General features: G+C 46.5%; 1 protein-coding gene across 1 annotated transcript in view; it reads left to right on the plus strand.

Moving 5' to 3' along the window:
• The first annotated feature begins 12,516 nt into the window (after nucleotides 1–12,516).
• The window catches only part of CPS1 (carbamoyl-phosphate synthase 1), a 128,850-nt gene continuing 124,392 nt past the window's right edge, over nucleotides 12,517–16,974 (plus strand). The window contains exon 1 of the mRNA XM_045031898.1: nucleotides 12,517–12,807. Coding sequence (XP_044887833.1) covers nucleotides 12,682–12,807 — 126 coding nt within the window. The 5' untranslated portion in view covers nucleotides 12,517–12,681. The remainder of the gene's footprint in view (nucleotides 12,808–16,974) is intronic.

Here is a 16,974-nt window from a genome sequence, read left to right on the forward strand (position 1 = left end):
TTTCCCTCTCGATGCTTCTCTTTCACCTCTCCCACTTTGTCTTATCCATTTAGACCAATGGTGGGCAACCTGTGGCCTGTCAGGGTAATCCGCTGGCGGGCCGCCAGACAGTTTGTTTACATTTGCTTGGCTGCCCACAGTTCCCAGTGGCCGCGGTTTGCCGTTCCCGGCCAATGGGAGCTGCAGGAAGCAGCGGCCAGCACGTCCCTGTGGCCTGTGCCGCTTCCAGCAGCTCCCATTGGCTGCAGGTTGCTCATCACTGATTTAGACTGTAAAGTCATCTGGGCAGGGACTGTCTCTTACAATACAATCATAGAAATGGAGGGCTGGAAGGGATCGTGAGAGGTCACCTACTCCAGCCCTGGGTGCTGTGGCAGAGCCAAGTAAACCCAGACCAATCCTGACAGCTGTTTGTCCAGCCTGTTTTTAAAATCCTCCAATAATGGGAATTCCACAACAGCCCTTGGAAACCTATTCCAGAGCATAACTAATCTTATAGTTAGAAAGTTTTCCTAATCTCTAACCTAAATCTCTCTTGCTACAGATTAAGCCCGTTACTTCTTGTCCTACCTTCAGTGGACAGGGAGAACAATTGATCACTGTCTTCTTTATAACAGCCATTAACATATTTGAAGACTGTTATTAGGTCCCCTCTCAGTCTTCTTTTCTCAAGACTAAACATGCCCTTAAAGTTTTTTAACCTTTCCTCATACGTTGTGTTTTCTAAATTTTCTGTCATGTTTGTTGCTTTCCTCTGAATGCACTCAAATTTGTCCAACTTTCTTACACTGTAGCACCCCAGAACTGGACAAAGTTCTCCATCTGAGGCCTCACCAGTGTCAAGTAGAACGGGACAGTTACATTCCATGTCTTACATGCAAGACTCCTGTCAATACGTCTGGACTAGGATTGTTGGAGGGAACTAGAAATAAAAGGTCACTGAGTGCACACCCAGTGGAGTCAGTACAGTTTCCATGGGGAAGAAGCTACATCCTGATACACACAGTGGCTTGTCTGGGAGCGTGATTTCCCCATTGACGGTGACAGAAGACCAGACAGGGAAAGCCAGTGCGAGGAGTCAGTGTTCAGGCAATGGAGCAGACCCTATAATGGTTGGTGGGTCAACAAAGAGCGATGCAGAAGGCTATGCATTCGTTCCAGGAATCCTATCAGATGGAACAGCAGTCCCTCCTTGCATGTCAGGTGGAGCAGCAGAAGAGCCTGCAAGAGTTCATAAAGGAACAGGTGCAGGTGCAGCGGCAACTAATACAGGGCCGGGTGAATCCCGTGATACAGAACAGCAGTGGGACATAGGGGGTGAGCCTGTGTAAGATAGGCCGCACAGATGACCCTGATGCGCTTTTACTAACTTTTGAGAGGGTAGCAATGAAAGCCTGATGGAATAAGGGATTGTGGGCCCTCCAAGTGGCATTTTGTTTGTCAAGAGAAGACCAGGCTGCCTCTATGGCCCTGAGGGAGGAACAGGCCCAGGACTATGACAAGGGTAAAGGTACCTATACTGGACTGGGTTGGCCTCTTGGTCAAAAAATGACAGAAATTTTGGGCCACTAGATGGACTGGAGGCAACCCAGGGTGTTTGCGCAAAAAATAACAGACTGGGCAATTCACTGGCTAAGGCCAGACACCCCAAGTGCAGAGGAAATAATAGACTTGATGACATTGGTGCAATTTCTCCAGAGCCTCCCAAAAGCGCACACATTTGGGTCCAGAGGGACCAGCCATTCCAGCCAGCGACCCCGGAGGAAACAGTAAAGCTTGCAGAAGAGTTAGTGGATGCAGACTTTCCCAGGAAAGAATTCCCAATATTTCAGGGACTTGACCCAGGGAAGAAGGAGGGTGATTTGACCACACCCAGGATAATCAAAAAGAGTCCCTAGTGGAGAACAAGGGGAGACAGCAACAGGCCCTGCCTGCATTCTCCACCACATTGTCACAGAGTTCACTAGTCACTGCTAGAGGTGCCTCTTTCTGGCCACTCTGGGGATTAGCTCTTTCAGCCTAACTCCCTCTTCTTGCGGTTTCTTGGCCCGTCGTCTTGCTCTGCAGCCTCTCTCTTGCTCGTCACGAGCTGCAGCGCCTCGTCTTTGTAGCTTAGCGCTCCAGCCAAGTCACAGTAGTCCGCCCCTCCCAGGGTTCTATTAAAGTCCTCCACAGCATCCCAGGCAGTCCTTACATCCACTGTCCTGGGTGAGTCACTCCCCCAGTGACTGGGACAAATGCTCCTGGACCGTCTTCAAGATCACAGTCCAGACTGGGCTACTCTTCAATGGCTGCTAGGGGGAACTCTGGGTTCTAGTGTACAGGCCCTATCTCCAGCAGCCCAGGTCTGTACTACCCCAAACCTTCCTGCCTCTCCCCTGGACTACTTCCTACCTAGGCTTGCATTCTGCACCCTAGCTACGCCCTTATCACCCGGGTCTGCTAGCCAAACCCTTCCTCTTCGGTCCAAAACCCCTTTCTCTCCCTTATCCCTAGGAGAGTGATTGCAGCCCCTGGCCACCACCAGCTCCCTGGTTTTATAGAAGCCCCTCCTGTTCCTCTACTGGTGAGCTTCCCTTAATCAGGGCTCTCCTCTCAGCGTAAATATCCCCCAGCTTGCAGCCTAATCGGTGAATTGGCCCATCTGGCCTATGTTAACCCCTTCAGGGTGAGTGTGGAGAACACACCCCATCTCAACACCCCAGAGTGAAATTAGCCTGTTTTGCAACTGCATCTGCAACTGTTGGCTCATATTCAATTTGTGACCCACTATCACCCCCAGATCCTTTTCAGCTGCACTATCACCTAGCCAGTTATTCCCCAATTTTGTAGTTGTCCATTTGATTTTTCCTTCCTCAGGGAAGTACTTTGCACTTATCTTTGTTGAATTCAATCGTGTTGAATTCAGCTCTGTGTGTGTGTGTGTGTGTATGTGTGTACAGGGCCTAGCACTATGAGGCTCTGATCTCAGCTGAGGCCTCTAGGTAGGGTTGCCACCCATCCGGTTTTCACCTGGACAGTCCTGGTTTCGGCTTATGTGTCCCAGTGCCATTGAAAAGCCCTGGTGTCCATTTTTTTAATCTGGGGCGAAGAGGCAGAGCAGGGGTGGGGGCTGGGGGGGGAAGAGGCAGAGGAAGGGGCGGGGGCCCAGGGGTACGGTTACCAGCCATTAGAAAGGTGGCAACCCTACCTGTAGGTGCTTTTGTAATACAAACAATAGCAATAAAAAAGCCAGACTCTCATGCGCCAGAGCATTTCAAATCCATGTCAGGCCTTTCTACCCACTGCTCCAGTGCTAGCATGAAAACAAACAGCTGTTTTCTCCTTAACCTCACATTGCATCCATTTTCCTCACAGACTTTTAGCCCCTGGTCAAAAATTGATCACGCACATCCCACTCTGACAGATGAACCATGAAAAAAACAGTTGTTGAGTTCTCTAAGCCCTGATGGTTTAAACTCTGGATCAGTTGATCAACCTGTACATATGGATGAATGGGGAGTTCTATATCTCGTTCCTGGGGGTTACCAGCAGAAATTACTTTAAAATAACACACAAAGGGGAACATGCACTCAAAGAATATAGGTCAGTGGAAGTGCAGGGTGAAGCAGGGGAATTGAGCATAGAGACCCTTTAATTTTTTTTCAGTCTGGTTATTAAAGCAAAGAGTGGGCCTGACTTTTAAAGATCTCAAACCAGCCTGTCTCTGAATACAGCTTAGGTCATCGATTGACTGCAGGCCAGACTATAACATCTATGTACCAGATTTATGGGCACAGTCATATAGCTAAACATAGTGTAAATCAGTGTAGCTTCACTGACAGAGGCACTGTGGCTCACTGTGGATAGGAGAATGCACTGGAACACAGGAGATGTTGATTCTATTTTCAGCTTTGTGACTGGCCTGCTGGATAACCTTGGGCAAGTCACTTCATGGATCTGTGCCTCAGTTTTCCCTTTTGTAAAATGGGGATAATGGCCATTACCTCCTTTAGTAAAGCATTTTGAGAGCTATGGTGCAGAGTGAGGTAGTATTTTTATTACCTTGAGTTATGACAGCTGAGGGTCTGGCCTGTAATTATTTGGTCTAGCAATTAATTGCAAGTGCAAAATGATGGGCACGATTTTGTGAATGCAAAATTGGACTTATAAAATCAGAAGGGGTGTGTCAAACTCATGACCACTGGCGTGTGCATGGGTGTGAAATTATATAAGGTATATCAGTCCTGTTTTATAAGCAGAATTTCCCACCATGACCCTAAGCATGACCTGTTGTCCCGGTCAGCCACTACAAAGGGTATTGCAAAATGTCCTATTTGCAGGGAGCATTTTTTTGCAAAAGAAATCTGTTTAATTTAGAATGGTGATAATCCTGCTCATGCCACCCCCATCAGATAACTCATTGATTGACTTCAGATAACCCCTTCTCATGATCACTGGTTACATTCAGAGCCTTGCTTAACTTATTTGCCTATTTGCACTCTTCAGATAAAAAGAAAACCCCTTTCCACTCAAGCTGTTTGCTTATATTGTGTGTCTTAGTAGAAGGTGGAATCGCTGAGTCCATGGTTACTGCACAAAGCAGCTGACTTTTTTTTTTTTTTTTTTTTAAATTCTGGAAGTTCCCTCACTGGTGGCTGTCCCATCCAGGGCCATAGGTCTCATGAGATCTGCACGGGACCCTTCTTCCAGGAGGCACAAGTAGGGTGGCTATGCAAGCAGGCTGTTGCACATCATGGCCCTAATCCAACAAAGCACTTAAATGTATGCTGAAATGGAATGAGTTATGTGCTTAAAGTTAAGCATGAGCTTAGGTGTATTGATGCATTGTGGTCCATGGGCTCCACAGAATGAGGTGCGTGCCAATTCTGAATCTACTAGTGAAGAGGGTAGTATTGGGGGTAAAACAGGGAAGGATCACTGGAGCTAATTTACATGGATCCAGGGGCTAGGAAACCTCATGGAAGGGAAGCAGCTGCTTCTCCAGTCTAGGGTGACCAGACAGCAAATGTGAAAAATCGGGACGGGGATGGGGAGTAATATGAGCCTATGTAAGAAAAAGACCCAAAAATCGGGACTGTCCGTACAAAATCGGGACATCTGGTCACCCTGTTCCAGTCTCTAAGCTGCAGAAAGGCTGCACAGTATTGGATCTGGCAGGCAGCATAAGTATGGATCTCTTCCTTCCACCCCCAATGCAGGACAGTGACATGAAGTCTGACTTCCTGTGGGATTTGAACTTTCCCCTCTAGTGAGCTCAATTCAAGTAGAATGAAATCTTCCTGTAGTTTTCATGCGCAGTGATGAATGAACTGCTGTTCTGGCTGCTGGGAACCTCTGTGCATAATGAAATAGGTTTTCTGGGGATTTTTTGGGTAGAACAAGCTTCATTCAGTATGGGCCCAGTTCTGCAGCCATTGATCTCAATGGGGACAGGAGCAGGCCTCTGAGGAAAGTTCCACTCTAATTTTATTTTGACTGAATTAGTGATCAGTTACAGCCAAGATTTTCACAAGTGACTAGTGATTTTAGGTGATTCTACATTTGAGTGACCAGTTTGAGAAACCTTAAAGGTTCGCTTCTGGGTTTTACACTTAGAACAATTTTAAAACGTATCTCTGTTTAATATGCACATTTGCCTCCTCCTTCTACTCTGAATCTAGGCAGGACACTGTAAATAAATGTGAAATAAAGTTCAGTGTCCCCCCCCCCCAAATAATTTAAAAAGACTATTTTCCAGTATAGTGACATCCAAATAACACTGGTCACCCTCTTCAGATTTGTTTTTCAGTATTTTAGATGTTACTATCTGACAGATCTTCTGGCTTTGTGGCTTTAAAGTCCCTAACTTCTCAAATGTATGTCCTTTATCCTGGGACGAATTTAAACTGACCTGTACAAGGGATGAGAAGAGGGAAGGAAACATACTGGCAAAAAACAACCCTCTCCCCCGCCGCCCAAACTCACATCTTATCTGATAAAAGTGTTAGCTCTAACAGTGAGGTTCCCTTATAGAAAAATCAGATACACTTTATTTTTCCTATACTGTTTCTTTCTCTCGATTATTTCCATTTTGGCTTTGACTCAAGACAACAATCCTATTCAGGACAGTACTTAAACATGTGCTTAACTTTAAGCATATGCTTAAGTCCCATTGCAATCACATTTAAGCATGTGCTTAAAGTTAAGTAAGTGTTTAAATGCTGCCCTCAATAGGAACAGACTAATGACATGTTTAAGAGCTCTCTTAGCAATGCCTGATGCATTTGCTGGCTGTAGAAAGTCAGCGGTTCATCACTTCTGTTTTATCATCCTGACATCATACCACATAATTTGGGAGTTGTTTCCTGGTCTTTGCGAATGGGTTGCTTCTCCTGCCTTATGCAATTGCAGTGACTTTGGAAAGGGAAGTGGTTCCAAGATTTGAGGGATAATCTCCTTTTGGTCCCTGGAGAGCTCGTTAATAGACTTTACAAATCCATTTTTTAATAATAAAGAGGGAATGGTGTTAAGAAATACAGGTAGTGTAGTTCCGCACACTCACTCGGTGGTACAGCACCACTGTACATTCGGGGAGGACTGGGCCTACAAGAAAGACCATTGTATTGTGTGTTTGTACAGCACCTAGCACAGAGGGGTACTAGTCCAACACCCGAGCACTACAGTAATAAAATAATAATAAGAGCACTATTTTTTCTACCAGAGCAGCTCATTCATACAATACCACGACAGGGCACTAGTAGTAGTGACAGGGCACTATACATAGCACGCTGGGCACTGATGTTGCTGCAGCATGAAGAAGGCTGCAGGCTCAGCCCTGAGCAATTACACACTTTGTGTTGGGAGATGATGAGCACCTGGGCTAACGGCATAATTGGGGGGATATAAGTGGAAGGAACGGGAAGCAAGGAGAAGCTCAGAAGGAAGCTCAGAGGTGAGCCTGGGCTGTGGAGTGAAGGGTGTGGGGAAGCCACCTCTTGCTGTAAGCCTGCAGTACGCTGTGATACTTTGTAAGGAAAGAATAAATACGGAGCTGGTGAAAGGGTAATAACCTGGGGTGTGTTTGTGACCGTGAGGCCACATGGACTGGCCAGGCAGTGAAGTACACTGGGTAGTGACAGAGGTGCCCTGTGACAAGTGGGGGCTTGTCCAGGAGTACTAACTCTTGCAGCGGAGAGAAGGACTCTTGAGGGGTAACCTGTGCCAAGGCAGGTGAGGTGGGCCCCAGGGACGAGATGCTGCACTGCTTAGGGGAACAAGAAAAGGAGATGCAGAAGACCCAGCAGGCGGATTGGCAAGCCCTTCTGGGTTGGCAGTAGGGCAGCCGCAAACCTTGCAAGAGTTCTTCAGGTGACAGACCCAGATACAGCAACAGCTGCTGGTGAATGATGGGCTTGAGACTATGTAAGATGGCGCCACGGGATGACCCTGTTGCTTTTTTACTTTGAGCAGGTGGCTACTAGCTTCAGATGGGACAAGACCTTTGACTAGCCCCTTATCTGGGTGATGTGGCCCTGAGTGAGTGCCAGGACAAAGATTATGATACGCTGAAGGCCGCTATTTTAGACAGGGCAGGCTTGTCAGCAGAGAAATACTGCCAAAAATTCAGGGCATCCCAGGTGGAATAGCAGGATACGTCCCTATGGCCTTTGCAGAAATTGTCAGACTGAGCCATTTGATGGGTACAGCTGGATAGACAGGAGACTGAGGCCCTCTGGAACAGTTTACACACAGCGTCCCCGAGACTACAAGGGTCTGGGTTTGGAGGCATCAGCCAGAATCATGAGAGGCGGCGGTAAAATGAAGAGAGGAGTATGTGGAGGCAGATTTTCCATGGAAATAGCCCTAGGACCAAGGACGGGGGGAAGAAGGTTGAAGAACCTCATGCTGTGAAGGCCAGGAAGAAATGCCCGGAACTAACAAAGGGGCCCCAATTGCCCACACAATAGCTTGCCCTCCGTGCAGGGGCACAGGACACATAAAGAGAGAGTGCCCCTACGTGGACTGCAGGTTCGCAGAGTTCTGTGGGTGACCAGGTATAAAAGGGGGCCAGGGATAAGGACGATTCCTGTCAAAGTAGGCTGAAGAACGACAAGGGATGTTGCAGATTCAGCAGCAGCGTGTTCCTGTGTATGGAGTGTCCTGGTTAGGCTGCAGTGGCCAGGGGCGGCGCTAGCACGCCAAGCACATGCCTGGGGCGGCAAGCCACGGGGGGCGCTCTGCTGGTCGCCGCGAGGGAGGCAGGCAGGCTGCCTTCAGCGGCATGCCTGTGGAGGGTCCGCTGATCCCGCAGCTTCAGTGGACCTCTCGCAGGCGTGCCGCCGAATCCGTGGGACCGGGGACCTCCTGCAGGCAAGCCGCTGAAGGCAGCCTGCCTGCCATGCTTGGGGTGACAAAATACCTAGAGCCGCCCCTGGCAGTGGCAACAGGAGGGGGCGCCGATAATGATTTATTGTACACATGGAGAAAGCGCACTTATCCTACGTCGGTTATTCCCTTGGAAGTAGAAGGAAAGTTTAGGTGGCAGAGGGTAGGGATAGTAAAGTTGTTGCCTTACTCGGTAATGTTAGGAAGAGAGGGGACCTCATTCCCCTTGTGTGAAAAGGGTAGATGCTGGGGGAAGGGAACCCAACCAGTGGGACAGCACAAAAAGCTCACGAGTATGGACACTCCAGGGAGTTTTCCAGGTCCAGTGCATGAGAACCCTAGACACATGGTAACATGCTCAGAAAGATGTCAGACACTGGAGGACACTGGAGGGATGAGTAAAATGTGAGGAAGGGCAGTGGAACAGAGTGTGCTAGATCAGGGACACCTAGAAGAGAAGGAGGGAGGAGGTTCTGCTGGCTCCTGGGAGGACAAATCCAAGCCAAGGCACAAGATGGAGAACAAGTCGAAGAGAGGGGTCCTGACAAGGAAGCCTTGGTGGGTGAACCTACCCTGATAGTCCTGAACCAGGGGCAAGATAAGACGGGGGAAGAGAGGGATCGTGAGGCGGTGGCTCTAGAGGGACAATTCACACAGGTAGATATAAGCTAAGAGCAAAGTAATCTGGAAGAAAGATCTGTGGGTTGTGATTGGTGAGATGACCAATGGGCAGAGATGGAGCTGTGGGGGAAATCTCCACCCTCTAGGTGTGTCTTCTGTGGGTGGAAAGCAGGACCACCCTCACTGGTGGTCCATGGAAGGCCAGCCCCAAAGGGAACAGGAACCCTCAGTAAAATAACAACCCTTTAAAGAGGGTAGGATCTGGGCAGCAAAGAAGACCTCTTCCAGAGGCAAGAAAAGGCCTCAAGTGAAATGAGGGGGTGCGATGTATGTGTGTGTGTGAGAGAGAGAGACAAGGCACTCTTAGTAGTGACAGGGCACTATAAGTGGCACGCTGGTCACTGATGTTGTTGCAGCATGAAGAAGGCTGTAGGCTCAGCTCTGAGAAATTACACACTTTGTGTTGGGAGATCATTAGTACCCGGGTGGCACTCACTGGGCTTATGATGTAATTGGGAGGACGTAAGTGGAAGGAACAGGAAGCAAGGGGAAGCTCAGAAGGAAGGCTCAGAGGTGAGCCTGGGCTGAGGAGTGAAGGCTGCGGAGAAATGACTTCTTGCTGTAAGGCTGCAGTATGCTGTGATACTTTGTAACAAAAGAATAAATACCGAGCTGGTGAAAGGGTAATAACCTGGGGTGTGTTTGTGACAGTGAGGCCACATGAACTGGCCAGGCAGCAAAGTACACTGGGTAGTGACTGAGGTGCCCTGTGACAAGTACAAATTCACAAATAATGTGTCAAGGGAGTAAACTATTTGGGCCAAACTTTACTCTGTTGTTCGAGTAAACTATTCGGGCCATGTCTACACTAACAAACTTACACGGCACAGCTGTACTGATGCAGCTGTGCCACTGTAAGATCGCTTGTATAGCTGCTCTCTGTCAATGGGAGAGAGCGCTCCCATCGACATAATAAAACCACTCAACGATGGGCAGTAGCTGTGTTGGCAGGAGAAGCTCTCCCACCGACATAGCGCTGTGTATACGAGCACTTATGCCGACTAAACTCAGGTCACTCAGGGGTGTGGTTTTTTCACACCCCTAAGTGTCATAGGTTTTGCTGACATAAGTGATAGTGTAGACATGGCCTAACTCCTCTGACTTCAATGGAGATTCACAAAGTAAAATTGGGAGCAGAATTTGTACCAAAATATACCAAAAACCAAAGAAAAATGGCTAACAATGACTATTAGCCACTTCGCCTTCAATGGTCCCTTAGCACCTATTCTAACTGCTTATGCTAACTCTCTGTTGGATCTTGTGTTTAGCTGTGACACGCTGAATACCTTTCCCAGACCTGAAGAAGAGCTCCCTGTAGCTTGAAAGCTTGTCTCTCTCATCAGCAAAAGCTGGTCGAATAAATTATATCACATCACCCACCCAGAATGCAGAATCAGATTTTGACTTTCAATCACTGAATATTATCCAACACAATGAAAGTTAAAAAAGAACAACCCAACACTTTAAATATAACCTGTGATAGTGTGAATATAACTTAACAGATGTAAAATGCTGAGTCCATAGAAAAAAATACTAGTTTATGAATTGCATGTATGAGGTTGTGTGTTTGCATGAGTTCAGAATGACCTTTCCAGTACAAAGTGCACTACTTTGGTATTCATTCATTCATGAACATGCCTGCCCTCTTTGTACACGTCCCCTCTTCAATACATACCGTCAGGCTGCATCAAGGGCATTCTGCTGCCTGGCAAAACATCTCCTGTCATTCCCTCTTTGAATCTGAGATTGAACGGCTGCCTGCTATTTGATTTTGGAAGTGTTTTCCTTCCCTCACCGCAGCTCTAGTGATGAGTGAATATCCAAGAGGTTTGCTGGCTGGGTTCAGATAAGCCCCCCACATCTGTAGTGCTTATCTAACCGATCTGAGGTTTGCTTTCCCATTTCCCCAACTACATCCATCTCCTTTCCTCTGGCCACCTATGCCCACTTCTTAATTCTGAACCCTTCTCTCATACGGGCCCACAACATTCTGGGCACGACCCCACCATGTAGCCTTTTCCCAGGGTGTTCTCCTCTCCTTCTCTTGTATCAGGCACCCAGCTCTTAAAACTAGTAACACGATGTGTGGGAGCTGAAGGAAATGCTACCATGCGGTACTTGCATTCTGTTCAGCTAAAGCTTTTCCAATTGCATATGTATTGCTGAGAGAATGTGGGTACATACATAGGGCACTCAAATCTGTTGACATAATATATGCCTAAGTGCTGGGCTGAGCACCTACCCAGTTTTATGTATCTACCTGCTACTTTGAGTGTTCATTTGGGAGAGCCGGGGATCCTATTTAAGGCATTTGTGCTTTAAAACTGGGCCCACAGTTTTAAATCAGTAATGAGAATAATGTATGAAAACAAACGTATGTTTCTCCCTCAGTTTTTGGGTTCATTATACATTTCCCCCACTCTGTCTAATGGGGAATGACATTACATTTGGGGAACTTGAGGAGTTGCACGACATACATGATGCTCACCAATGGTTGGCGAGAATTAGGAAACCACATGGAATCCATTTCAGCTGCTGACTTTGTGATCTTTGCTGAGAAATATTTTTATTGTTACTTGTAGTGCAACAGCATCTAGGCGCCCCAGTCATGAACTAGGACCCTGCTATTGTGCTAGGTGCTGTACAAATACAGAACCAAAAGAAGGTCCTGTCCCAAAGAGCTTACAAGCTTACCATTTTCCTGCTTTCTTTCGTAACATGTTGGTAGCAACCACATATTTCCCCCTCCTTTTGTCCAATATGTGTAACCTATATCCAGCATCGCACACCAGAGCTCTAGGAAACCTAATAGGTAAAAAAATCTTTCTAATGATACAGTCCTGGAGAATATTGGAAGAATAAACGCAGCTGTTCCTAATCTACTTGTTAAATAATATTCCACGGTATTGCCTTAGTGTATTTGAGCTCTATTTATTCACTGTATAAATTAGTTTGGAAGGGTTAGATTTTTATCGGTGAATGTCTGTAAAAGTCAATTTCACAGAACATACAAATTGTTGAAAAAATATTTCCATTGATAATCATCTAAATTTACAGATAGGCAATGTAAGAAAAATGCTTGCTGAGGACTTGTTAGAGTTTGATTTAAGGATATTTACTTTGTACATTTTTGTGTGATGTTGACCCCCCCCCCAATAATTTTCGTGCAAATGTTAAAATTTAAAGTGATACAAATAGAAAAAATGCTTAAATAAACATTGACAATATTTGTCAAAATTACACACATAAAAATTGAATTCTGACAAGCCAATGTATAAGGAATTTCTCTGGTTGCTTCCTGCAATTCTTTCAGTCCTCCAGCAGGAGCAGTTAGTATTCGATGTATGATGCAACCTAGTCAACATGACCACAGTTCATCTCTGTTGTAAGTGCTCTTCAGAGGAGGGGAGGGAAGAAGGTGGGGCCACACTGAGGACTTTTAATGCCAGAAAGAATGGGAAGGCAAAAGAGAGCGCTGTGCAGTCAATCCAACACGCTGGCTGCTCCTCTGTTTTCTTTACTGTAATTTGCAAAAGTACCTGACTGCCTGTATCTAAGTCTAAAAAAATACAAGTAGGATATATCTTTCTTTTTTTTTCTTTTTAACTTTAGTTACCAATCAACCTATTCAAGATGACAAGAATTTTGACAGCTTGCAAAGTGGTGAAGACTTTGAAAGACGGATTTGAGTTTTGCAATGTGGCTGCTCATCATCACTGGCGTTTGGCAAGGACTGGTACCAGATTTTTAAGTGTCAAGGTAATAATAATCAAGCTCTCGCTAGTATATGTTTTGTGTGCAGATAAACCGCTTGAGGCAGATAAGTTGACTGACTTAAAACCGAACCAAACCTGGCTTCTAATTCTAAGCCTTACTCTGAGCCTCTCTTACTTGGCTACAATGTTTTATTGAGTAGGACTCTGTAGTCAGAGCTGAAATTGTAGGGTGAATTGCACCGAAAGGTGAAAGTTCATTATTCCTGTTAAATATTATAGAGGTATTTTCTTTTCAAACACCTTAGATCTCCAGAGTGCTGATAGCGAGAGGAGCTGATCTTATTTTAATAGGAAATACTTACATGCCTGTTGAACTGAGCTTAACTTTTATGCATGTGATTTAAGCTTATTAAAGGGGTTATACTGGGGTTTTGCCCTGAGACTCTTAATCCATGGGAGAGACACAGTCCTGTGTCTCACACTGGAGCCCTTTAGTTTAGTGGCTGAAATACTATCAGTTTAGCTCCCAGTCTTCAACACAGAGAGCTGAATTCACCAGCCGCAACTTTCTCCAGCTTTACCAGTGTAACTCAATTGATTTCAGCGGAAGTTATATTGGTGTAAAGTTAGTGCAGTGAGGAATTGGGCCTGGTGTGTAAATTCTGTAGCACTTGCAGTGAAAGTTTCATCATCATCATCAGACAGATCCAGACTAGAACAGGCCTCTGCCTGTGTAACCTGCCGTGGGTGCTGGAACAATTTTGATAGTGGGGTGCTGAGACTCATTGAACCAGACTGTAAACCCTGGATATAATGGAAACCACTTCAAGCCAGGGGACGCTGCAGCATCCCCCGCTGCCCTAGTTCTAGCACCTATGTAACCTGCTGCCACACTACTGTTAACAAGTGTCAGAATCATAACTATGGGGAGTGTTATAGGAAAAGCTATAGGGGAAGCCAGGTTATGGTACCCAATGGGTGTTTTCTAACACAGTTAATTCCCAACTGTATGAAACTGATCATTATTGCCTCTATCCACTGAGGCCTCCAGTTTCCCTAGACACATTTGCAGGCCATTGCATTACAACAGAGAGCAGCTCTCTTAGTTCCAACCAGAGATCTATTAATCTTAAACCACAAATCATTGTAGAGATGAAGAAAATTGAAGGAGGAAAAAGGCATCTCTGCCATCAACTCGTGCTGTGTCCCATCTGGCATCTGGGACTTTGGGCTTTGAAAGAAAGAGAGGCATGAAGAATGGAAGTTGGCAAATATGTTAAAATTCTAGACTAGGACACTTGCATTGTTACTGGTGTATTTCGGGTGGAGCCTGCCATCTCGCTTCTTCCCTTTCCCAAGAATCTACTGTGGCCATGAATTATCCCCATGTCTGCCCCTACCTTAAAATCCAGTGCAAAACCCTTCCTTCTATCTGATGAAACCCAGGGCTGCTTCAGCTTCTGCTCAGGTCTGGAGAGCAGGAGATCTTCCTCTTGTAATGGCAACTGCAGTCCTGCTTGGTAAATTAAACACCTGCCATCCTTACAGCTCTAGCCAATACAGCCATTTGAAGAAGAGACATACTTACATAAAAATCGTGCATGTGAAACAAATGATATAGCTTTCCACACAGTAAATATGCAGGCCACAGTTCAATTCAATGAGACTTTATTGGTATGACAAACTAAAGCATGTTGAAGGGTTGAAAAAGCAAGACAGACCCCTCCATTGTGTGTTAGAGGATCTGCTTGGGACAGGGTTCTGTGCTGGGGATCTGATCCCCTGTTTCTATTTGTCACCAGTGTTCATGCCTGACCTGGTGGCAGGTTGTTACAGGTTGCAGTGTCATTTCTGTCATCTCTCTCCTTCCTCCCACTGTCACTGATTCAGCATTTGGCACAAATCTCCCTTTGTTTTGTACATTTCACCATAGTGAAGTATCTGCTAGGGTGATAGTCACGTGCTATCCACTTTAGATTGTTGATGGATTTGGTTTTCTTTGTAAAAGATTAGTATATTGGCGTTTAATGTTCTGGCATCTTGTACTGTTTTAAAGGACAGATTTATAGAGGCGTATGCACATATACTGTAACTCGTCAACAGTACTGCATAAGGACAAGGCCCCTATGGTCACTTTACAGGTGTCTGCTAGGCTGGGTGGCACATCCAGTTAAAAAGGTTAAGAGAGAGAAAACTGCCCAGCTATTTTGGTCTTAGTGTCCTCTGTGTGGTACCTAATTCTAAGCTCATAAGGCTACAGAGTGATTTCCTAACACAATTAGCTCTGTGTCCATAATACTGTCATCCCAAGATACACCTGTTCATCTACTGTATTATTTAGTTGTCTTTTTAATGGTAGCTTTTGGAATATTTAAGAAGGTGTGACCTTAAAGCCACTGAAAGTGACCAATGTATGTGTAGCTAGATGTTGGCTGATGGGTGGTTGATCAAGGGCAGTGTGTTAAGATTCACTATGCATAAAAAGACCTAAGCATGTATGTGTTTATAGGTGGGTTGTGACAGGCTGCTTGCTATCTTCATCATAACTCCTTCACCGCTAGCCAATTAGTATCAGCAGCTTCTTTCCAAGGTTTCTCAGGCACCTGGCCTGCCCAATTGGCTAATGGCATGAGGGGCGGGTGGGAGGCTGATACAAGCAAATAACATACATGTTCTTTTCGTATTGCTCATTTATGTGCGGTTAATGCCTTCAAAATGTGTGCTCTGCCCAATGAATGGTTAAACTTATGGAAGATGAATGTGGAAATAACATCTTCTGGCTTTATCTCCTTAATGAAGGTCACAGCAAAGATATGTAAACACACCGCTGGCTGGGCCATATGCAGGGGTGAACTTTGGAATTTTGGATCTAAAAACATGAGCTAAAGGGCGAAGTCCATTACCTTGAAGGCAGCGGCAGGCTCACAAACCTCTAGACACAGTTTATCCACTAGTGGGGGACAAAGAGCTACATGATGTTCGCCTGGCTGTTATTACTCCTGGGGGAATTCTGCACTACTGTACTCACACTGAATTCATGTCCCCCACAGATTTTTTTTGCTTCCCCGCAGAAAAAAATATATTTTCTGACAGGGAAGCAAAGAGAAGCGGCAAGAGTGGTCATGCATCCCTCCCCAGCAGCATGGGTGTGTCATTTCAGGCACCTGGAGCAGCTGGCGGAGAGGTAAATCACTGCGGCGGGGGGCGGAGTGAGGCTCTTGTCCTGCACCAGGCTCAGAGCCGGGTCCGGGTCAGATCCACCACCAGAAACTTCCCCTGGCTGAAGGAAGATCCCCCCCGCTTCCAGCCCTCATTGCTCCACAGCCACAGGAGGATGGGTTACTGTTTAGGGAGCTGTTCCCCCATCCATCCAACCCCATGCATCTGGACCCCCCATATCCAGACCCCCCCTACTGAGCTCACCCACCTTGCTGAGCCTCACCCCTGCATCTGGAACACCCCATACCCAGAACCCCACTGAGCTCTACCTCTGACACTTGAACCCCCACTCAATGACCCCCATTTCCCCCTGCACCTGGACCACCCTGATAAGACTCCTGCACCTGGACCCCCATCCCACCGAGCCCCAACCAGCTGCAACCAGACCCCCTCCCCCCGCTGAACCCCACCCAGCTTCACCTGGACCCTTCTGCAGAGTCCCATTGCCCCTGTGCATGCAGATCCCCCACTGACCTGTCTGCACCCATATTGCCCCACACAGAACCCTCTCAACCCACACCTGGATCCCCCCATACTTGGTTTCTGCCGAGCCTGCCTGCCCACAGCTGGTGTGGCTGGCATGGAGGGGCAAGGCCCCGGGGTGTTTATGGGGCAGACCTGGCCCTCACATGTTGTCAAGTGCAGCCTCACTGATGAGTCGGTGTCCTGGGGGTTGGGGGCTGCCGGGTGATCTCCCACCTCTGCGCAGCCAGTGGTTCATGCACCCCACTACCATGCTGGAGCCTCCACATTTATTTACTGACAAATAAAATTTGCATTTTGGGGGCACAGAATTCCCTCAGGAGTATGTGATGTAGGACACCAGTAGAGTTGGCCAAAAATTTTAATTCAGAATTTTTGGATGCAAAGTGACTTCTGAGAAAATGGAAATTCTTTCATAACGTAGGTTCATATAGTTTTTTTCAAACCCCTCTCCCCTTCCCAAAAAACCTTTGCTTTTTGTTTTTTGACACCTCCCTCCCCTCAAATT

This window comes from Mauremys mutica, chromosome 10 (assembly GCF_020497125.1).
Source record: "Mauremys mutica isolate MM-2020 ecotype Southern chromosome 10, ASM2049712v1, whole genome shotgun sequence".
Lineage (NCBI taxonomy): Eukaryota > Metazoa > Chordata > Testudines > Geoemydidae > Mauremys > Mauremys mutica.